Source organism: Heliangelus exortis, chromosome 24, assembly GCF_036169615.1.
Source record: "Heliangelus exortis chromosome 24, bHelExo1.hap1, whole genome shotgun sequence".
In the NCBI taxonomy this organism is placed as follows: Eukaryota; Metazoa; Chordata; class Aves; order Apodiformes; family Trochilidae; genus Heliangelus; species Heliangelus exortis.
The window spans coordinates 1709196-1731787 of NC_092445.1; the positions used below are offsets into that span (position 1 = coordinate 1709196).

Sequence of the window (22592 nt, forward strand, 5' to 3'; positions counted from 1 at the left end):
CCCGAGCCGCGAGGAGCCCTCCCGGTCCCGGTGAGGCTCATCCCGAGCCGCGGGGAGCCCTCCCGGTCCCGGTGAGGCTCATCCCGAGCCGCGGGGAGCCCTCCCGGCCCCGGTGAGGCTCATCCCGAGCCGCGGGGAGCCCTCCCGGTCCCGGTGAGGCTCATCCCGAGCCGCGCTGCCGCCGGGTGTCGCGAGGCGGCGCCGTGCCGGGCGGGGGCCGTGCCGGGCCGGGCCTGACCGCGCTCCCTCCCCGCTCCCGCCCTCACTGCGCATTGGAAACATGGCGGCGGCGAGGGACTGAGCAGCCCCAGCGCTCGGCGGCCGCGCAGGTGAGGAGGGCGGCGGGGGCGGCACGGAGCGCTACGGCCCGGCACGGCGAGGACCTGCCGGGGGCCGGGCGGGGGTCTGTAGCGTAGGCCCCGCGGCGGCAAGGCGGCAGGCCCGGCCCGGCCCGGCGCGGATCCTGCCTGTCAGCGCGGCCCGGCCGCCGCCTCACCCGCGGGACCGGGCCGCGGTGGGTGCGGGCCGGAGGCACCTGTTGGTGCCCGTCAGGACCCCTGCCCGGGGTCTCCCCGGCGGCGCCGCGCCTCCCGTCCGCAGCGGAGCAGAGGCCCGGGGGGGTGTTCGCCGGCCTCCCGTGTGCCGCCTGCCCCTTCCCGGCCGGGCTGTCGCTGCCGGTAAAGCACCTTCGGGCGGCTTTGTTGTTCTTCCAGGTGTCCCCGGGCAGGCGCGGGGGGAAGGTGCGCAGCAGCCCTTCCAGCAGCGCCGGGCCACGGTGACCGCGTTCACCCGAAGGCCTCGGAGCGGTTCTGCGAACCGCCCCAGCCTGCGCTCCGCCCCGGCGCTGGTTATTGACTGCCGGACACTCCCGGTATGAAAAGGGAAGCGGCACCGAGCTGCAGTTTGCAGGTGGTGGCCCCTGCCTGCGGTTTGTGCCGCGGTGAGCACGGGGGTTTCGGAGCGGCTGCCAGGTCCCTGCTGCTCGGGGTTTCAGGGGTGGTCCCGGGGACCGGACGGAGAAATCCCGTAACCACCGTCCCTGGGGAAACATTTCCCTCTCGAGTCGAGCGCTTGAACGGAGCTGGGAGTCAGACGAGATTTGGGCTTGTAGTGTGCTGTAAGATGTTTAAAAATAAACACATTGTCAGGCGAGCTCCTGCCGCACGTCTTTCGGGTTTAATCCGCAGGCTCTTTGAAGCTCTGGTGTAAAACTGTGGCAGCAGTTCAGAGTTTTGACAACTGCGGTAGAAACAGCGAATATGAACAGGTAGCCTGAGTTTCAGCTGCACCGAGTGACTTGGCTTTCTTCAGCCTTGGATGTTTTAGGTTGAGCAGCTGAATACTCATCTGGTTATTTCCCTGGGTAGAGTCAGGATGTGGAGACGCAGCTCCAGAGTACTCAGCTTTGATTTTTTTCTGTTTCGGTTTACTGTTGTTGTTTATAGTAAACACTGTGCAATGAGTGGCTGAGAACAGCCATGTGGTAACTCCTCTGCAGCAGCCAGTAATATTGGGGAAAAAGATTCTCCCACCTTGGTTGGATTGCCTGAGTGACAGCATGCAGCAGGGTTGTACCAAGGATGCTGGTGGAGGGATGGCTGTCTCTCCTCCTCCTCTCCTTCCTCTTGCCTTACCCTCACATTTCTGGCCAGATTCTGGTGTCCCTTAAGCTCTTGCTGGAAATATTTGAATATGGGATGGTGGATTTATATCTCCCTTGCACATTATAGCAAGCACTGGCTAAGGTGAGGCAGAAAACTTGGCTGCTGGGGGGCTCAGCTGAGGACAAACTGCTGTGGGCTGCAGCCCTTCAGGCCTCTGCTGTTTGGTTGGGTAGTTCAGGATCTGTCCAGTAGATGGTATGAAAATGCAGACAGAAAGAAGGGGAGTCCAGAAAACGGGCAAGAGGGAAATACAGGTATTTCTAGGCTATTGAAAATATTTATTTTGTTAAAGGCTACAATGTGTTTTATTTGAGAGAGATACATTGATCCTCAGTCCTTGGATTTCATTATTCACATGTTAGGAAATGATAAATCTACATCTTGATGGTCTGCTTTTTATTCAAACATCTGGTATTAAATAAGTAATTAGATAATTAAAAGGAAGCACATTCAGCATTTAACACAAGAGCATGAGTAGCATTCCCCTGCAAGTCGTGAGCCTGTGCCCTCTGGCTTTCCTGTGTCTAAAATTTTAATAATGTCCAACTCTTGAGTCAATCCTGTGGAAACTTGATGAATTTTTCAGCCCAGTTAAATGTCTTTAAGTGAAAGATGATGTTATTCATCAAGCAGCTGTGTTTCAGACCAGAATGTGAGCAGCCTGGGGGTTGTGTCCTTCCTGTACACCCGATTTAAAGGAATGGGAAACTTTAGTCTCAGACACAGCAGTCTAGAGAGGACCTCCAGAGATGTCGTGGTTTCTCAGCCCGGGGGGTAAGGTCAGGTACACATTTAGACCCTTCCTGAGCAATGTTTCTTCTTTTAAGACTCTTCCTGCTGACAATTTCACATCCTGTGCAGATGATGTAAGCCAATACTTAAGCCTGCTTGCCATTAGAGACAGCTCCACTCCCTACTTCTCTGCAGCTAAATTTTAGGTATTTGAAGATTTTAGGTTTTTTTTCCAAAGCTGAATAAGCTCTTTTTCTATGCCTTTTTCTCATTGGCTTGTCTGCACAGCTGAGCTCTGCCTCTTTCTGGACTTGTTCCACAGTTTCCTGTGGTCCTGCTGGGCTTGGTAGGGCTGTGTTAGTTGAGCTTCTGTGGAACAGTAGCAATAAGTGGGCCCAAATGACCCCATTTTGGATATGTCTCAGTCCTGTTACATGAAAAAGATTGCAGATCAGATGTTACTCCTACATTAAACTTTGGGTTTGTGGCAAAGGACTTGGTGTGCACCATGAACTCCTATTTGTAAAACCTGGAGTAGTGTGCTAGCTGTGTGGGCTTGGAGCTGGTGTAAGTTAAGGCATGTTTGGGTCTCCTGAAGCCATAATTTTTGCATCTAGGCCTCTGTCTTTTTTTCTTTATCTTGGCTGTAACTGAAAATCACTTTGTGATGAGGCAAGCAGAGTTGTTTGAATCATTTACTTGTCCATTTATGTTTGAAAAGTTGAGTAAGAAGATGGCCAGGAGGGCTCCATGAGAAACGAAGCAAGATGTGTTGAGGACAGAGCAGTAATTTTGTCTTCCAGCTTCTTCTGTCAGGTGGTTTATTTCTGGCATATATTTATATTTTACATAATCCAGAAACACATCAGAGTAAAAATCCTTCCCACAATTAAAATCTCAGTGTAGCAGGACTATAACTGACTCCCTCCCTCACCCCAGTCAGAGGAAATTTTTTTTATTTTTAATTAGATTAAAAAAAACCCAGCTCCTTACTAAGCTTAAATATCTAGCAGTGGACACTTTAAAAATGCTATCTCAGTGTTTAAAACAATCGTGCAAGTCTGAAAGAAGCAGGAAGCACGTGAAATCTTCCATCTGGATCACCAGATTAGAGCTCACTAGCTTGGAGCAAATGAGACTGGTCCATGTGTGGTGATCTGAGCTGGTGTTGTCTTGTGGGCATTCCTGAGCACTGGACATCACTTTTTCTGCTCTGTGAAGCTTCCTTCTGAATCTTCCTTCAGAGGTGGCTTCAATCATGAGCTCTTACCAAGCAGGAGAGTTCAGTACAGGGGTATCTCTGCAGCCTGGCTGGTGTTGAAAGCTTCAGTTCCCTAGAGATCTCAGTCTGCATTAGATTTCATTAAAAAACCAACCAACCAAACCCCAAAAAACCCCAACAGAATAATACTTAGCTCTTTTACAGAGGTTTCTGGCAGGCATCCTCTAGCAGAGGAGGCTGTGACACGGGGTATTGCAGTCTGCAGGGTTCTCTCAGAAAAACCAAATGTTTCTGCCCCTATAGCAGGCATTTGAGTAAAGTTTGTGTCTGTGCCTGGCTGTGCAGAGTCTTACAATTTTATGCAGACTCATCCTGAGCAAAAGTTCAAGAATTTGGCTGTTATCTGAAGGAAAAGATGAATGTCTGCAAAAGCAGAGATGAGTTGACACGGTCATTACCAACATGGAGAGAGCTGTTGGGAGAGTTCAGTGCAGGACTGTTTCTTTTCCAGGAACAAGCTTGTGCTTTTGAAACACACACAGTCCTCTTATTTCTTGCTCAGAAGTTTTTGTGGTTTTTTTCTATGTGTTGTAAATGGGATGGTATTAGCAACAAATGTGAAGCTCTTGGAGGTCCCTGCTGCCAGCAGATGTGCTCTGAGTTACCCAACTTCAACTGGGTCTTAAGTTTTCCAGACTGCCACAGTGTGAACAGCCTAGAAAGCTCCCTGTGGCTCAGTTTTGTTTTTAACAGTGGAAACTGTAGGACTAAATGCCAGTGGAACTTTGTGAAGCTGTTTTTGCCCATTGAGAAACATGCTATTCCTCCTCTTTCCTGGCTCTTCCAGCATCGCACTGGACACTGTGCCAGGTCTTGTCTCCTGAATATTGTGGTGAGTTTGGGTCACACGTAGCTGAATTTTACATCTGCTGTGATTTCCTCGGGCATGGGGGGGGGTCTGAGCACCCTTCTGAGCTCCCCCAGGGTTCTGCTGATGTTCGACTCCGAACAAAAAAAGCGGTTGCTTTCACCGAGGATTTTTGTGTCTGGGGGAGTGGAGCTGGAGGATGTTTGTACTGTTTCTTTCAGTTCATCGCTGGCAGAGCTGCTCAGGGTGTGAAGCCCAGCGCCGGCCGGGCCCGCAGCCAGTTTGCGGGAGGGAGCCGCCGGCAGTCTCCTTGCCCACCACAGGCTCGGCGGAGGCTTTTGTGAGCCCTGAGCCCTCCTGTGCCCCGGCCTCACCTTCTCCCCTGTTCTTGTGCCTCTCCTTCCCGGTTCCCAGATCCCTCCCCCGAGCCCTCTCTGCAGCCCGTGGAGCTGCGGGACACGCGTCCGTCCGCATCTCCCGGGAGCGGGGCGGAGCTGTGCGGGGCCTCCCCGGGCCTCCTGCCCGGCCCGCGTTCCCCATCCCAGGTTCCCCATCCCGCGTTCCCCATCCCGCGTTCCCCATCCCGCGTTCCCCATCCCGCGCTCCCCATCCCGCGCTCCCCATCCCGCCTTCCCCATCCCAGTTTCCCCATCCCAGTTTCCCCATCCCGCCTTCCCCATCCCAGTTTCCCCATCCCAGTTTCCCCATCCCAGTTTCCCCATCCCGCCTTCCCCATCCCGCCTTCCCCATCCCGCCTTCCCCATCCCGCCTTCCCCATCCCAGTTTCCCCATCCCAGTTTCCCCATCCCGCCTTCCCCATCCCGGGGAGCCCGGCAGCGGGTGGCAGAGCCTGCGGGACACGGGAGCCCCGGCAGCGCTGCTCCGAGGCAAGAAGCCGGGCCAGGCTCTGACTCCCGGCAGCACCGAACGCGGTCAGCACCGCAGGGCTTTGTGTCCCTGGAGCCAGCTGTGACCTCCCTGTCTGCCCAGCCAGGTTCCTGGTGTCACCTGGCAGGCACTGCCCTCTCTGCTGTCCCTGATACCCAGGGGCCCTTGGCACCCGGAGCATGGCCCGGTCCGGCCCAGCCTAGGGCAGGGGTGTGTGTAAAGTAGGAGGAAATGCTCATGAAACGTTACTTAAGTGAAGATGCAGTGAGCAGGTAGAAGAGCTGATGGAAGCTGCTACGTACCAAGGAGGAGGTAGCACCAATTCCACTTTCTAAAAATAAGCCAAGTTCCTGCAGCCTGGAGGCTGCTGTATACACTGAGGTTTTTTTCTTTTTTTAAAAATTTCGTTTGTACTGCCTGGCATATTTTTAAAAAAAGATGCTACATTCCATCAATATATTGCAGTGGTTGTGTGATCAGATATAATAAGCCTCTGAAGAAAGTGCTGGTTGTTTCAGTGTGTTTAAAAGTGACCTTGAAGGCTTACCTAACACTTAGTGTTTCCTAGAGGTTTGTCTTGGCTGTTCTTAAAGATTTCCAATGCTGGTGACTCAGACTTTCCTCAGCAATCTACTCCAGTGCCTCTTTGGATGATTGAGGAGCTTTGCTTGATTTCAGGATGGTATTGCTGTACTTTAACCTCATCATTTTGACATTTCACCTTCTCTGTGGCAGGCTACCAAAGAGAAGAAAAATTCTGTAGATGTAAAAGCAGCCATTGGTGTAGAGTTTGATCTTTTTTTTTTTTTTTTTGCCTTTCCCTTCTGTATTTAGGGGGTGTCTGCTGGCTCTCGTGCACTGTTCTGTGTTTAATTCCAGGTATGTGGCAGGGAAGCCCTGGTTGTGACTCCTCATGTTGCATTGACCATAACTTAACAGTCCTCCATCTGTGGTGATGTCAGTGAAAATGCAGTGCTTGAGGTGTGTTTTATTAAAGTCATATATCAGTAATTTCCCAGTTGTCTTCTATAGCAAAATGCACATTTCCGGCATCTTACAGAGTTTTTGGCTAACACTACATTTTATAAAACCCATCAAGATGACATTAAAAGTTACATTTCTTCAAAACATAATATAGAGACCCTGCTGATAGAAATGTTGCTGAGCAGGAAGGAGCAGAGTATTGTTCTTTGTCATGGGTAGGGTTTTTTTTCTCCTTTGCCTGTGGTTGAACATTTTATGAATTGTGTATTTACTGTGGAACTTCATGGTCTCCAGCTAATTTCCCATTCCTTCCCATGCTACGATGGGTCTTTATAAATAAATTCAGCATGTTCTCACAACATTTCTTCATTGTTATGATGTATTTCAGGAAGAGACCTACAGCTGAAGTAGTCAGTGATTTATTTATTTTTTTTTTAGATTGTTTGCTGTGTGGTTTTTTTATTTTTTTCAGAAGGGGGTAAACAAATGATGAGGCACTCTCAAATTCTTTCCTGGGACGATTTACTGCCTCAGAAATCCAGATGAGCTGAGGTGCACTCTTAACTCTGAAGCAGTATTGAAGCTTTCTGAATTGCAAGCAGATTTCTGTTGCAGAGTTCTGCTGCTTCCTTACTGAATTTTCTAGCCTCTGGTAGCTGCTAATTCTTATCTGTGGGGCTCATATGATTTCCTACATTGCATTTTTGTTTTGGCAACAGCCCTGCATGGAGAGACTGCAGCAACAAAGGTGTGTGATGCCTTTGGAGTGCCCCTGCCCTCCTGTCTGCCCAGCTCCTGGAAGTTTTGCCAGTGTAGTTTTTAATCTCATTCTGTGTAAAACCTCATGATCTCAATTCCATTTTGCTTCTGCTGAAGTCCTTGGTGAAATTTCTCACTGCTGTGTGTGCTCAGAGCACGTTTGTGTGTTCGTGCAGTTGTGTGAATGCTTCTGCTGTGTGGATATCTCTGTGGTCTGACCAAAGATGCTCTTGTGTGTGTCCTTGCTGCCCCTCCTGACCTGTGAGGCTGGCAAAGGGCACCTGGTAGTGGAGAGTGCTACTCCCCACTTTTTGGTGGTAGCAAACCCAGTGTAGGGCAGCTCTGAACCAGGAGCCCCATAGCTGTGTGTGGTTCTGTGCTGTGGCTGGGCAGCACGGTGCTGATTGCAAGTTCCAGCTCAGTTTATGGGGTCTGGTGAACCTGATCCTGCCTGCAAAAAGCACGTGGAGACCTCCTCCTCAGCAGCAGCTTGTGCCCTGAGTTGTTAGTCAGACTCTTCATAGAAAATCACTCAAGGTAGTTCAGCATCACCAAAACTATTTTCAGGTGAGGGTCTCCAGCTGCAGATGTGAGACTGAGAACTCTTCTAATGTAGTGATAAGCTGTCAGCCATGAAATATGGGATTGTTGTTAATTTGCATCTGTGTTAGTAGTTCTGACAGTAGTTCAGAAACAGTGTCATGCATGTTTCCCATCTCCTGCAGGTGGTGAAAGTTTACATCTTTTGGGTCTTGATGCTATTAGGATTTCAGTCCTGGTGTGCAGATTACTCAGTAAATGTTTTTTTTTGGGGTTTTTTTTTCCCCTCCTGCTGTACCTTATGTTATATACAGTTGCCATGATGTCATCCAGAAGACATTGGTGACTTGTGTCAGCTCTAACCAGTGAAGCCACCTTGCTCCTCATATGAACCCCTTGACTCTTACCACAAGGGAAATAAATGCTGGCAGATGGCCAATCCTGGCTTGTCACATCCCCAGAGGTAAAGGCCATGTTTCTTCAATCTAAAAATGGAGGTTTTTGGGTGGCTGTCCAATGCCACACATCCCCCATCGTGTCAGGAGGTAGCAGCTCCCTTGATGCTGAGCTGCCTGTGCCCCAGACAGGAGGAGGAGCTGGTTCCACCTGGACATTATCTAAGCCCTGCACTGTACATCTGGACTGTTCTGGCATTGCAGTGAGACTAAGGGATGGTTTTGTTATCTTGGCTCATTTTCCATCTCCTTGACCTTTGCTTTCACCTTGTGCATTGCTGGCACAATTTCTGGTTGTGGCAGGTTATGTTCAGCATTGCCCACTGTCCCTGCCCAGAGGACTTGATCTGTTTTGTGTCTGTTCAGTTATTTCATATGGTTGTCAGCTGGAAAATCTATAACTTCTCTGTAATATTTTATGGCTTTATAAGCTGTACAAAATGTCCAGCAGGTAGTTTAATGCCTAGCAGATACAGTCTGTAAGAGTGCATTTTTTTCATTAACTCTTTGGCAGACACTGAACATATTTTCATAGCTGCAGGATGGACTGTTGGTTGCTTGTGCTCGTGGTGTTTTTTTTTTTTTTTTTATTAGTGTCTGCCATGTGTACATGTTGTTGCCAAAACAAGAGATTTCAAGGTTTCATAGTGGAGGGCCTCAATATGTTTTCTACTTTTCCAAACTCTTGGCCCACCAGGCCAAGTAATATTTTCTTTATGTAATGAAAAGCAATCTGTTCAGGGCATCTTGCAGGAACTGGGCAGTGGTTTTTTCCTCACTGGGAGTAATTCTCTTGAGAAAACATTTCTGTGTACTGCTAAAATTGACAAAAAAATTTGGTTTTACTTTTACAGAAGTTGACAAAAGTTTTGATGGACACTTGTTAGGAATTCTTTGTACCAGACTTGCAGCCTGTAGAGGAAGTTTCACCCATTTCAGCAGTTTTACAGTTTTGACTCCTGGGATTTTGGCTCCTAAAGCCACAGACAAGACTGGAGTTATACACAGGATAAAAATAGCAGTAATTAATACCCATCCTCAGTGAGCCTGGCTTTTACAGTCTCTCTTGACATGTTGCCCTGCTGCAATTTCCTTTCATTTTCCTAACAAACAGATGAATTACTATCTCTCTACAGGAGTGAGAAAATAAACCAAAGGTGTTTCCTTCCTGTCCTGGCATCCCATCCCCTTTGGGGTACAGTGACTTTCTCCTGCACAGCTCTGTCACCTTGGCAGGCTGCTGCTGGGCAGCAAAGGGAACAGCACAAGGTCTCTCCAACCCAGATCATTCTGTGGTTCTCTGTTGCCTTGCAAGGGGAGGTTTTAGGGGGGTTTGCACTGGTTTCTTTCTATTTGTATCTGGGCATTTTAAGAAGGAAAGCAAAAGTGGTCTCAAAAAAAAAAAAAGAAGGTCTGACTTTTCAACAATGTGTGAGTTTCAGCAGTCAACCTGCACCTTTCTAAAGAGGATTTGAAGGGCCAATGTGCACATTCCCATTGCTACAGAATGTGGACCAGGCTGGGCTTTAACTCCCAGCTCACCAGTAGAAAAGTCTGTACTGACAAGACTGAACATGTTAAAGATCTTCCTCTTAGCAGACACAAGCCAGACTATCTCACCTGGATTTTTTTTAAGCCCTTTTCATCTCTCTGCTTGGGTATCCTGTTCCAGCAGCATGCCAAACATGGAGCTTTTTATTGCCACCTCTCAAGTCTTCATGGAGCACCAGGTCTGTTTGCAGTGATAGATGGCAAGATGTTTCTATTTTGAGCCAAGGCCCACACTGGGATTTTTTTATTTGAGAGAAGGAAACCTTTATTGGAGTCCTGCACCGTTTTATTTAATTTCCTCTGCAGTTTGGAGAGGTGGTAACTCCTGCAGCCTTCTCACAGTGGTGAGTGATTCCTTCCAGTGGCTCCTGGTTTTTCCCCTCACCCTGAGTCAGTGGCTTTCCCTTCAGCTGACACCAGACAGTATCTGATGCTTCAGCTGTCATCTGCCAGGAGATTGCCCCATCTCCTGTCCCCTCCAACCTGAAGGTGTTCAAAAGGAGAGCATAAAGTTGGTATTTTCGTTGTAGACACATGGTCTAGCCAAGTTTTTTGTCTCTTTGTCTCTTAAATATGTTCTCCCCTGAGATTTGGCTCAGGGGCTCAGGAAGTGTGTTGCTCATGATCATTTCTTTGAGAACATTTTTCACAAGAATGTGTTTCTGAAGAGCCAGTCGTGAAGTCTGGAGCTTATCAGTCCACTTCTTAACATTGTAGGAAGACAAAATTAGTTCCAGAAAGGGATAGATGTTGGAAATGGCACAAAATCCTTCTGGTAGAAGGTGAGTAATGGCTTGCAGCTATCAGATATTTCAGATCACACAAGGGAATCAGTACTCCAGATGGAAATACCAACGTTCATTATTATGGTGTTTCTTTGAATTTTTTCCTAGTATGAACATAAGGACCCCTGGGACCTAATGAGGAGAAATTCTTTCAGTGGTGCTGTAGCATTTGTTCAGAGCTGCCAAAACATGGCTTGGCACAGACAAGGAGAAATAAAACTCCTGTCTTGTCCAGGAGGACAGTAACATTGGTCAAGAGAAATTCTGACTCATCTCTTCAAAATTTGCAGCTGCTCACTCTTGAGAGGTTCTTGAGTGTCAGCATTTGATTGGCATTTCTCTTCAGATCTCCCTGCCAGAGGAGGCTGATCAGGGGGAAGCTGAGAGCTCTCTGCTGGGCACTGGGTCTGCCCAGGAGAGGGGTCAGTTGGCTGGCTCACCAGAGCAGGTTTTGAGGGGAAAAACCAGGATTTTAGCCTAGCAAATGTTACAGTGACTGCAGGGCAGACAGAAATGTGAGGAGCTAAGTCCAGTGTGAAAAACAAAGAGGTAAGAAATGTTTCACATCACGTGCTGGGAGTCCTCTGGTTTCTCAAGTAGGCTGAGAGCGTTTTTCTTCCTCCATCATAGAAATTTTAAATGGGGAAAAAAAAAAAGATACTAAAGGAGTAGGCTTGAGGTGATAATGTGTGTCTGCTCATCATGTCTCTGTGCCTCTTTTTCTGATGAGGTCAGGATGCAACTAGACACTCCCCATGGTGCACATGTGGGGTTCAGAGGAGGCAGGAACAGGACCCTGCATGGCCTGAGGCTCCAGCAGGGAACCTGGAATGGCAGCACTGCTGTCATGGATAATGCTGCTCCCACATTTCCCAAAGGAATTTATAAGGGATAGCTCTTTATTATTTGAAACATTAATAGTGTTTGATAGAAAAGATACCCATGAAGAATAATTCAGTTGAAGCAGAGTTTACAGTGAAGAGGTTTTTACCAGCTGGCCTGGTTGTGGTGCTCAGGATCTGTGCTTTTGTGGGGGAAAAAATCACTGACTGCAGACGTTTTGTATTATGATAAACAGTGAGGATTCTGTTATTGCTGTCCCATGGGATTTCCAAGAAGCATCATTCTCACAGTCTTCTGCCAATATGCAGAGTTTTCCTTTTTTTTTTTTTCCTTGATCCTATTCTGTGAGGTATGTATCCAACCTAATAAAACCATTTTTCAGCTTCACTGTTGGTAGTTTTCTTCCTCTTCTTTCTGAAAACATCTTCCCTGCTGGCAACTGCATTGTCCAAAGAGGTTTGAAGCTTGGCACACTGTCAGCAAAACTTCACTTATCCTTTCAATCAAACATGGTAGTGCTGTGAACTGACTTGGCCTCCATCCCAAGGTTTGCTATAATCTTTCTTGTATAATAAGAAGTCTGAACAACCCCAGGAAATAATTCAGATCTGAGTGGTGCTTTTAGCAGAATAAAGAAATGCCTAGAAGAGCCATTAAGAACCTCAGCTTTAACTCTTCATAATTATGCTCTTCAAAGGAGCAGAAGCTTTGTAGATAAAGAGATTACAGGCATCTTATGAGGTCTGTATGGCTGTGACAGTATCTTCTACCCAGATTTTCTCAGTTTTTGTTTTACTGACATTTCAGTAGCAACATTTAGTGGAAGACTGTTGCAGAGCATGGTACCCTATAACCCTTCCAATCTGGCACAGGCAATTTGAATCATTCTCCCCACAGGGATGATAAGGTTGCACTTTTGGAAGAGCCTGTTGGCAAGAGCAGTGGGGGGAGAACTTAATTAGATTAAGATGCAATTTGGCATGATTTATGCTGTGGGTTGTGCAGTGTGGCTGCCAGAGAGAGCAGCAGTCTGAGGTGGGGATGCCCTGGGATGCTGTTCCTTAACGTGGCTGCCTCTGTGCTGCCTTGATTATTGAACAAGGGAAATGCATCTGAGGTGTAAAACTCTGTGTAAAGCAATGCAGGGGGGCACTGGGGTGCCAACAAAACTGGGTCTCAAGCTGATGTTCTGCTTCTGACTGCTCCCAGTGCTGGCATCCTGGCAGGAAGGCAGATGTTTGGCTTTTCTTTGCCAAAATGCAGCAGCCAACGTGGCAGTGTGATGGGCAGGGTTTGGCTGGTCACCTCACCTTTCAGTCAACATTTGCTTGAGGTGTGAGTACCAGTGGCCTCTGCATTTAGCAGCTATAAATTCTGTTTTGTTTTTTATATCTTTGTCTCTTTTTAGCATTATTCATTTACTTATCTTGGTAACATTGTCCATGAGAAAGTGGCAGGTCTGTTAGTTTCTAATAAACAATATTTCCTTCTCCTTGGTGTGTGTGTGTGTTTATCTATCTCTATCTCTATCTCTATCTCTATCTCTATCTCTATCTCTATCTCTATCTCTATCTCTATCTCTATCTCTCTATCTCTCTATCTCTCTATCTCTCTATCTCTCTCTATCTCTCTCTATCTCTCTCTATCTCTCTCTATCTCTCTCTATCTCTCTATCTCTATCTCTATCTCTATCTCTATCTCTATCTCTATCTCTATCTCTATCTCTATCTCTATCTCTATCTCTATCTCTATCTCTATCTCTATCTCTATCTCTCTATCTCTCTATCTCTCTATCTCTCTATCTCTCTATCTCTATCTCTATCTCTATCTCTATCTCTATCTCTATCTCTATCTCTGTCTCTGTCTCTGTCTCTGTCTCTGTCTCTGTCTCTGTCTCTGTCTCTGTCTCTGTCTCTATCTCTGTCTCTATCTCTATCTCTGTCTCTCTGTCTCTCTGTCTCTCTGTCTCTCTGTCTCTCTGTCTCTCTATCCCTCTATCCCTCTATCCCTCTATCCCTCTATCCCTCTATCCCTCTATCCCTCTATCCCTCTATCCCTCTATCCCTCTATCCCTCTATCTCTCTATATCTGTCAGGTTTGCCTTACCATGTAATGGATATTTTGGAGCCCTCAGGTCATTCCCTTGGTGCAGTTCATTATTTTATGTGCCTCACCTGTGGTCTTTCTCCCATTTGTTACTAACCAGGTCCAATCTTTTAAATCCTTCTTTGTGTGGTGGTTCTATTTTACAAAAGCTGAACTAGTTTGTATCAACTCAATTGATGGGATCTTATTCATATCAAAGGTGTTTAGCAGTACAGTCCTGTGTGCTCATTTCAGGCTCAAATTATGTCAAGTTCCAGGTTGTGCTGTGGCAAGTGGGAATGTTTGTTGCTGCTGTCTTTAAATTTAAATTTGGATGTTTTAAATGAATTAAATATGAACATGAATAATGCAACTGGTAACCCAGCCTTCCTGCAATTAAATACAAACTTTTTCATTTGTTTCTATGCTTTCAGGTTTTGATATGCTGCAATATCTTTACTAACTTTGCTGCCTTGTAGGAATGATGGGGAAGTAGAGCCCGTGACTCAGAGGAGCTGTTGGCACTTTTGGTATCTTGGTGAGTGGAAGTTGGTTGAAACTGGGAGGGTCACTTTGTCTGTTACAAAAAGCAGAAAAGCAGTTGGCCTTTTTAGAATTTAAGGTAGCATTCTGCTGAAGTGAATTTGCATGTTTGTTCTTTCAAAGTGCAAATTCTGGAAACCAACACAACATAAAACTTTCCCTTTTCCCTTTTCCCTTTTCCCTTTTCCCTTTTCCCTTTTCCCTTTTCCCTTTTCCCTTTTCCCTTTTCCTTTTTCCCTTTTCCCTTTTCCCTTTTCCCTTTTCCCTTTTCCCTTTTCCCTTTTCCCTTTTCCCTTTTCCCTTTTCCCTTTTCTTTTCCCTTCCCTTTTCCCTCTTCCCTTTTCCTCTTCCCCTTTTCCTCTTCCCCTTTTCCTCTTCCCCTTTTCCTCTTCCCTTTCCTCTTCCCCTTTCTCTTCCCTTTCTCTCTTTCTCCTTTCTCTTTCTCTTTCTCTTTCTCTTTCTCTTTCTCTTTCTCTTTCTCTTTCTCTTTCTCTTCTCTTTCTCTTTCTCTTTCCTCTTTCTCTTTCTCTTTCTCTTTCTCTTTCTCTTTCTCTTTCTCTTTCTCTTTCTCTTTCTCTTCTTTCTCTCTCTCTCTCTCTCTCTCTTTCTCTCTTTCTCTCTTTCTCTCTTTCTCTCTTTCTCTCTTTCTCTCTTTCTCTCTTTCTTTCTCTCTTTCTCTCTTTCTCTCTCTCTTTCTCTCTCTCTCTCTTTCTCTCTCTCTCTCTCTCTCTCTCTCTCTTTCTCTCTTTCTCTCTTTCTCTCTTTCTCTCTTTCTCTCTTCTCTCTTCTCTTCTCTCTTTCTCTCTTTCTTCTTCTCTTCTCTCTTTCTCTCTTTCTCTCTTTCTCTCTTTCTCTCTTTCTCTCTTTCTCTCTTTCTCTCTTTCTCTCTTCCTCTCTTTCTCTCTTTCTCTCTTTCTCTCTTTCTCTCTTTCTCTCTTTCTCTCTCTCTTTCTCAGCTCTTTAGGAGCAGTAAAATATGTAAAATATGCTTTCACATGTAGGTTATCTTTTGCTATCGAAAGGAAAAGAAACTTTATCACCTTTCAGAAGTGTGCATGAACACATACACTATTTATGAGAGGCATTTAGAGACTTGCTGTGTACATTTTGATGTCAACTGAAAAAAAACAGCGAGGTTTTTTTCTTTAGTATTTAATATTTCTTTCAGTATTTTCTTTCTTAGACTCTTACTCAATGTTGCAAGCACAGCACATAAAAGCTGTAGTTTGTAGCACTTTCATAGAAAATGAAACTCTTCATTCTCTTAGGTTTGGAAAAGACATGGTTTTCAAAAATCAAAACTTGTTGTTAAGTTGGATCTGTAAATAACCCTTTAAGCAGAAACTCACCATTGCATCCTGGGATGCTTCCCCTAACATCCTTCAGCCTGACTGCCCCACTGTGAACAAAATGGAGTTATAGTGACACAGTTAATCTTTAATTAGTTAGTATAATGTCAAAACATGCTTTTACTAGCTTTCCCAAGGGCTTTTTTTGCAGCTTAGCTGTTCATTTAGATATTTCTGTTTAGGGCTTTGCAAGGCTCAGTGCATACAAGAGGCACTGCCTACCACTGGCTGGCGTGAGCTCTGGTGTCTGTGTTCAGCAGGCATCTCCCAAGAGCTCTGATTTTCTGTTAACTTTTGGTTATAACAAGCATACAAATGCTTTTACTCTATGGGGACAGTCCAGCCAGCTTTTCTTTAACCAGAAAGAAAAATGCAACACAACCTGGACATTTGTTTGCAGTACTAACAGCAAAAAAATTTTCTGGATCGCTGCCTAATTTCTCATCCTTATTACCCAAATCTGCTGTGAGCAATTGGAGTTGGAAGTGGCAAGCTGGGCACTGTGGTGCTGCTTTGCCAGAGTTAATGTTATGTTCCCATGTGTTTTCTTTCACAAATTTCAGCTCTGTATCCTTTTGAGTGAGCAAGAGCAGCCCTCCCCATTACACACACACACACTTGGGACATGCTGTAGAGTTAGCATGGAAACTGGCATATGCTCCTCTCATTTATGCCCCTCCTGCTGCCATGAATTTGAAGTCCATATATTGGAGAAAGACTTCTGGTTTCATGAGGGCTGAAATTAAATGTTTGGGTTGAGTAGAAGATGCTCAGTGCAGCCCAGGGTGAAAGAGCATCTGTTTTCTCCCTGCTGTGTGATGAGTTAATTGTTGCTTCGTTGCAGATGACTGTGTGCTCCAATAGGGGGGGAGTTTTTTCATGTTTATTTCTTTTGTCCTAGACATCTTCAGTTATCTAAAAGCAAGCCAGTCCCAGGACAAGGACAGCAGCTGGTGATATAATGCGGAAACCAGGCCCTCAAAAAGGTGAGCAGTAACTTTTGGCACAGCCAGAGGCCCTTCAGGGATCTGGTGCAGACTGAAGGACCAAGCACAGTGCACTGGAAAGCCAGCAATGGGACAGGAGGGTGGGGGACATGCTGACTGCATGCTCAAAATGAGAGTTGTTTGTTCCTACAGCAGCGTGGAGAGGTTTCATCAGTCATGGGCAGAGGAGGAGTCCCTCAGCAGGTGCTCTCCTGCAGCTTGTAGGGCACATGGCAGGCAGTGAGGGTGCCCTGCAGGGCTCGTGGCACTTGCCATCTGCCAGTGCTCCCAGCATGAGGCAAACTGCTTCTTGGCTGGCACGAGCCTCCCCCTTTTAATGAGGCATAAAACCCAAGATCATCCTACTTTGTGGAGATGAAATCTGCTGTGGGCACTTACCTCCCCCCACCTGAGTCTCTTGTCCCATGACATGCAGCAGTGCTCAGGGCAGCCACGTGTGTGCTACCCATGTCCTGCCTGCCCCAACAAAAAAGGGTGAAGTCAAGCAGGCTGCCTGCAGCTGAGCTGCCTGGACTTCTTGTGCTTAACAAAAATATTGATTTCCTTTAGTGCTGTGATGTGCATGTGCTTTTGAGTGATCTCATCACATGTGCTTTGAGGATGGGGGAAGGGAGAGGCATAGAGGATGAAGCATCCTCCACAGTTCTTTGTTCACATCTGCTACATGCTCACAAGGTTTATTGCAGGAGATTTCTATGCTTGATTTCTCTCCTCTCTTTATTTATTTATTTTTTTTAAACGTCTCCTTTGCTCCTCTGGTGGTTCATCTTAGAGAAGCATTATCCTCTTCCTAACACTGCTTGTCCTTTAATGAAGTGAAAATAAATGAAGGAAAGCAGGGAATGGGGAGAGCCTGCTGTGAGGCAGCTGGAGACCTTGGTAATAAAGGGGCAGGTTGATTAGTCAGCAGTGTGGCTGCAGGCTCACTGAATTTAGCCTCACACAGCTTGTCCTCCTGCCTGGTGGAGCAGGGCACTGGCAGCTGGCAGGGCTGGGAGAGCTGGGCCAGGGGTTGCAGAAGTAACACCTGCATTGTGCACACGTGGGTTTCTGTCCTACTTACCTGTTTTTTTTAACAATGCATTCAACTTTTGCTTTTTCTTGATTTGCCTGCAGAAACTCCTGTATTTCATTCCCTCTCTGCTTCTTTTGCAGCTTGCCTAATGAGCATTGCAAGTTAAAGCTTGTGAACAAAATGTAATTTCACCTGCAGAGTGTGGCAAGAGGCTACTTTGAGTGCAGGGATGCTATTAGAGAGCTGTCCTGCAGCACTGAAAGGAGCATTTACCCATCCTGGGGTGCTTTTTTTGCTTCTGACTTAAATGCTTTCTGTCCTTTATTCTTGTTTTCTTAAGGTGGTGGCAGAATGGTCCTTCATAGGAATACTTTTATAGAAATGGGGTCCTTCTATCCTTTTTATGCATTTGTGTCTCTCCAGGGAGGCTCTTTGTCTGGTCCATGTCTGGTGATGCTGTAGCCACACTGTTCATTTAAAGGATAAAATCTGTATGCCATCTTCTGTCCATTTTATTGAGAAGAACATGTCAAGAAGATTGCAAAACTAACGCTCCAAAAACAATTTCAGACATCCTAAGGCCCACCAGGCCATTTCAGCAGTCACTCTTGGTTTGCCTCTTTCATCTACTTGTCAGGAGTCTTTTTTTCTCTTCCTTTCACAAGGAACTACATTTTGTGGGGGCAAGGTGTGCTTTGTAGAGCTGCTTATAGTAGCACTAAAAATGTAAAAGAAACGAGTGGGACTGCAGCAGCACTCCCAGGGTGCATCAGGCAGCAGCAGTGGGTGGAGGAGTTGGCTCAGGATGAGCATCCCTCTGTTGGGTTGGAGGCAGGGATGCCTGTCCCCCACTTCTTGCTCTTATTGCTTTCCAGAGTTGTCTTTGGAACTTCATTTTTTTTGCAACTCCAAGGCCCAAGGTTGTTATGAGCAAAGACAGCTCAGGTGAGGTGCTTTTCAGAGGTGGTGCTCATTTTTCTGTGCTCTTCTACAAGCTGTGCAGGACATGTGGTGGGAGAGCTGGTGCTGTGTGTGGAAAGGGCAGTTGTACAAACTTTGGGAAGTCCCCTCCTCATCACCAGAGAGGGCTGAGGCTGTCTCTAAGTCTGCAAGGAGCCATTCAGGCTCCATTTCTCAGTGTACAAGACCTATGTGAGCTGCTTTTAGTGGCTGTTGTAGCTCCTCTTGAGCTTGTCACATAATTCAAATGCTGACACTCCAGCAGTTTGCTGCTTTTTGCATTCTTGCTTGCCCCTGTGGCAGAATACAAGGTGGTGAGGATGAGGCCTGGGCTGAGGTGCAGATACCTCATGTCACATCTTCCCCTGAGCTGTGTGGAGGAAAGGAACATACCCTGTAGATTTAGACAAATCATTCATGTTACCTGGGCTCATGAGAGGGAGGTCACTCCTGTCCTCTGAATAAAACATATGACATGAGCAGGTGATGCTGAGGACTGCACTAGCTGGCTTCTTTCACTGACACAAGTGCTTTCTTTCTTGCCTCAGCCATAGACTGGAAAGATGGTAAAAAGCACAAGTATGGCCGCCCGGCAGAGTCTCCCTCCCAGTACCAAGGTAAGTACCACCCTTCTTCCTCCCCCTTTCTTGCTCCCCCTTTCTTGCTCCCCCTTTCTTGCTCCCCCTTTCTTGCTCCCCCTTTCTTGCTCCCCCTTTCTTCCTCCCCCTTTCTTCCTCCCCCTTTCTTCCTCCCCCTTTCTTCCTCCCCCTTTCTTCCTCCCCCTTTCTTCCTCCCCCTTTCTTCCTCCCCCTTTCTTCCTGCCCCCATCTTCTTCCTCCTTCCCTCATGTTTGTTTTTTCCCTCAAAAGCTTTTTGTGTTGCTTGGATGTGGGAAACTGCAGCATGCCAGAGTAGTTTACTGATAAGAACTGCTTTTGGACACTCTTCCAGATTTGTTTAATTCTGATCACAGTCTAAACGGGCTGAGAAGACACCAGGTTAAGCACACAACTGAGCTTGCTTGTTTTAAAATCAGGCAGGTTTGGTTTTCACTGCCCAGCTGTGTGCACCAGTGACTCTGCCCATGTTTTCACCTGTGTGCTGGGTAAGGAGCCTCTAACTCCTCCTCTCCCCTTCACAGCAGTGGGAAGTTCAGTCCTTGTTGCTGTATGAGGGATGTGGTGTGACCTGCACTCCCTCTTTCCCACTGGCAGGAATTTGGTCCTTCCCCAGCAGCAGCAGAGGAGTCATCTGGCTGGGCAGCAGCACAGGAGTTGGTCACTTCTTGCTCCTTTTTGGAGATGAGGTGTCCTGTGCTTGGGCATGTGTGCTGTGACCCTGTGCATGTGTGTGTGTGGTCCTGGGGTGTTGTGTCTGTCCTTGTCTGCCCTTACACTACCTGCTCTGCACAGTTTGGAAAGAACCTTCTTTAAGGGAAGTTTAGTAGCAGCTCCAAAAAGGTCCTGGGTCCTCTGTCACCTTGTGTTGAGCTCCATGTGACAACATGGGACATGGTCACAGCTCATGGGCTGTGTATAGGCTGCCTTCAGGGTGCTGGGGGCTCCATCAGTTTCCTCTCTGCTGCACACACTGCACTCTTTGCAGATGTCAGAGGACTGGCTGGTGTGCAGGGGCAGTGCTGACCTGAGATGGAGCTTTCTGTGAAATTCAGAGGTGTGCTTCTGCAGCAGCACTGAAGGGAACCCCACACAGAAGTCACTGTACATTACAGCATCCCAGGGCTTCTCTAGAAGAATGCTCATGTACACATCTGCTCAGGAAGTGTGGGTGCAGCAGCAGGGTCTGGGCATTGCCTCCCTACAAGACACCCAGCAGCTCATCACTGCCCAAGGCTCCCTCAGTGAGGGAGAGGGCTGGAACTTCAGCAGATCTCTGGCTCAGAGTACCCTGGAGTCCAGGCTGAAAGGATTTCTGCTGAAAACTGATAGTGAATTGGCAGACCTCTGAGAAGAAGCAGACAGTGTTTTGGTGTTTGAAACCTAGTAATTTTGGCTCTCTTATTCTTGTGTTTCTTCTGAGCGAGGCTGTGTTTAAGCGGGACCACGTTACCAGGTGTAGCTGTGAAGAATGTGCAGCTGGATTGATAGCTGAGAAAAGTGCCTGGAATTTATAGTGGGTAGGACGTGGTGGAGCTCTGCTGGTGTGGTGGAGAGCTGACCCTTGGGAGGCTGTGCCCAGACGTGGGGGAAAGCCACCATTAGCTTTGGATCTGCCAGCAGAGATGGTACTCTGCTAATTTTCATTCTGAGTTGGCTCAAACCATTCTGCTTTCATCTACAGCCTTGGTGCTCGTTAGCAGACACACATATGGGCTGCAGACCTTCATGGGATGCCTTGATCAGGGTAGGGCACGTTCTCCTTCACAGATGTGACCTGGGATGCACATGTATCATTTCAGTTGGATTGATGACCCCTCGGGAGCTGGAACGTTAATGGAAGCAAACCAGACTTTGGTTAAAGATATAAACAGGAACTCTGTCTTCATTTAAATTCTGGGCAAAAAATCAACATTAAATGCAACATGATGAGAATCCAAATACAAGGGTGCAGAGCTGCATTGTTCACAACTACTGTAATTTAACCCCTTGGGTGTGTGGAGTGTTTTGTTTGTAGTAAATATTTTGGAAGGTTAAGACATCAGAGCCCAAATCTGACACTCTGCCTGCAAGTTATACCTCCCTTTGGCTCAAGTAGGAGCTTTCCAGAGTCAGGCAAAAGTGATAGACTGTCACCCTTAGTGTAGGCATTTTTACAGCTGAGTTACAGGGAGCTGGGTAGGTTTACAGTCCTTGGCTTTTGTTTAGCTCACAGCTGTAATTATAAAAACGTGGTGTTTCTCATTAAGTGCCCCCTCATTGCTTCCTGTAAAGATCCAACAAAAAGGAACACAGTCTGTTCAGTGCTCCTTTCAGTCTGTATGAGTATGGTGTGCCCTGCAAGGGAGGAGGAAAGAGAAGCCAGAGACCAACCAAAGCAGTGATTTTAGGGGTAGTAGGATATTTTGCACATTGTACTGGAGGCTGGGGGGCAGCAGTGGAGCAAGTGTTCCCCCCATTGCTTTTCAAGGTCAGAGAGGATTTCAGTCCCAACACTGCTGCACCATCACCAGTAAAGGGGACACTTTAGAACCATCTGAAGTGCTGGTCTTTTATGAAGGAAGGTGATTTCCTGGGAACTGGAGAAAAGCCACTGGAGTTTCTGAAATACACTTAGAAAAAATTCTTCAGTGTTACCTGCTGAGGTCAGATAAGAAAAACTCATCTTGCAGACTGGAACATCCTGTCCCTCTACAGTAAGATGTCAGCATTACTGGTGTGAACCAGAACACTGAGAGAATATAAAATCCAAGATAGTCAGTCTGTGCTAACAAGAAAGCCAAGCAAGATATTCCCAGTGTTTCCCTCTGGCTGTATAACCTCTAATTATTGCTGTAACACAGTGATCCTGTAAAATGGCCTCAGCCAGCACCTGGCAGCTCTGTGGTCCTGGCTCCCAGCACACCTGGCTCCAGAGCTGATCTGTTTGGAGCTGATCACTGGAAGAGAGTAGGGATCAGTATGGCAAGGAGGATCTGGGAAGGGTCCAGAGGAACTAAAGCTAAAAGGGTCGAGTGTGATGTATCCATCTCAAACCATTCAGTCTTTCCCAAGTACAGAGCATGGGGCTTGTTATCTGCTCCCTGTTAAAAAAGGGAGTGTCATTAAAAAAGTGAATGCCTCCTGCCTCTTTTTGTTGTATAAGCAGCTGTAAAAAAAAACCCCCACAAAGCAATAACCCAACTTTTGTGTTACACCATTTTCTTCTCATTGTTCCTGCAATTTTTAAGTTGAAGCAGATCATGTTTGGTTAAGTGTACTTTGAAATTCCCTCTGGAAAAGCATTGTCCCATGATTAAATACTGTTCCTGAATCCTTTTGAACCAGTTCCCCACACACTGTGCAGAGCTTCCTCTCATCCCAAGGCAACAGTGGCAGCCTCCAGTTTCAGTTCCCAGTTTCTGACCTGGTTTGAGAGTAACTGTGAAAAAGAATGTGCTTCCTTTAATTGTCTTTGTCATGCCATTTATATGTAAAGAAATGGCTGATAGTGAAGAGAGAAGGAAGGAACTTGTCTATATTGGCTCTGTCTTTTCTTAGAGTTTGGAGAAGTCTTTCTGCTGCTGCTGCTTTTCTTTACAAAGTCACCAGGACCATGAGTGACAAGTGTTGTGTGTGGGTCTTCCTGTGGTGGCTGGGTCCCAACAGGCTCTAGAATTGATCTCAAATAAGTTCCATGTCCAAACACTGGTTTTAGAGGCCCACAGCTGCTCCTGCTGGGATTG

The 22592-nt window shown here is 46.8% G+C and overlaps 1 protein-coding gene across 4 annotated transcripts in view; it reads left to right on the forward strand.

Moving 5' to 3' along the window:
- The first annotated feature begins 201 nt into the window (after nt 1-201).
- SCMH1 (Scm polycomb group protein homolog 1) overlaps nt 202-22592 on the forward strand; it is a 58407-nt gene continuing 36016 nt past the window's right edge. For 2 of the 4 annotated variants that reach the window (XM_071767496.1, XM_071767498.1), the window contains exons 1-4: nt 202-329; nt 13856-13914; nt 16170-16254; nt 18799-18867. In XM_071767496.1, the coding sequence (XP_071623597.1) occupies nt 16230-16254; nt 18799-18867 (94 nt within the window). In that variant the 5' untranslated portion in view covers nt 202-329; nt 13856-13914; nt 16170-16229. Of the gene's footprint in view, nt 330-13810; nt 13915-16169; nt 16255-18798; nt 18868-22592 lie in introns of all 4 variants that reach the window. The other 2 variants (XM_071767497.1, XM_071767500.1) reach the window with 2 other exon arrangements.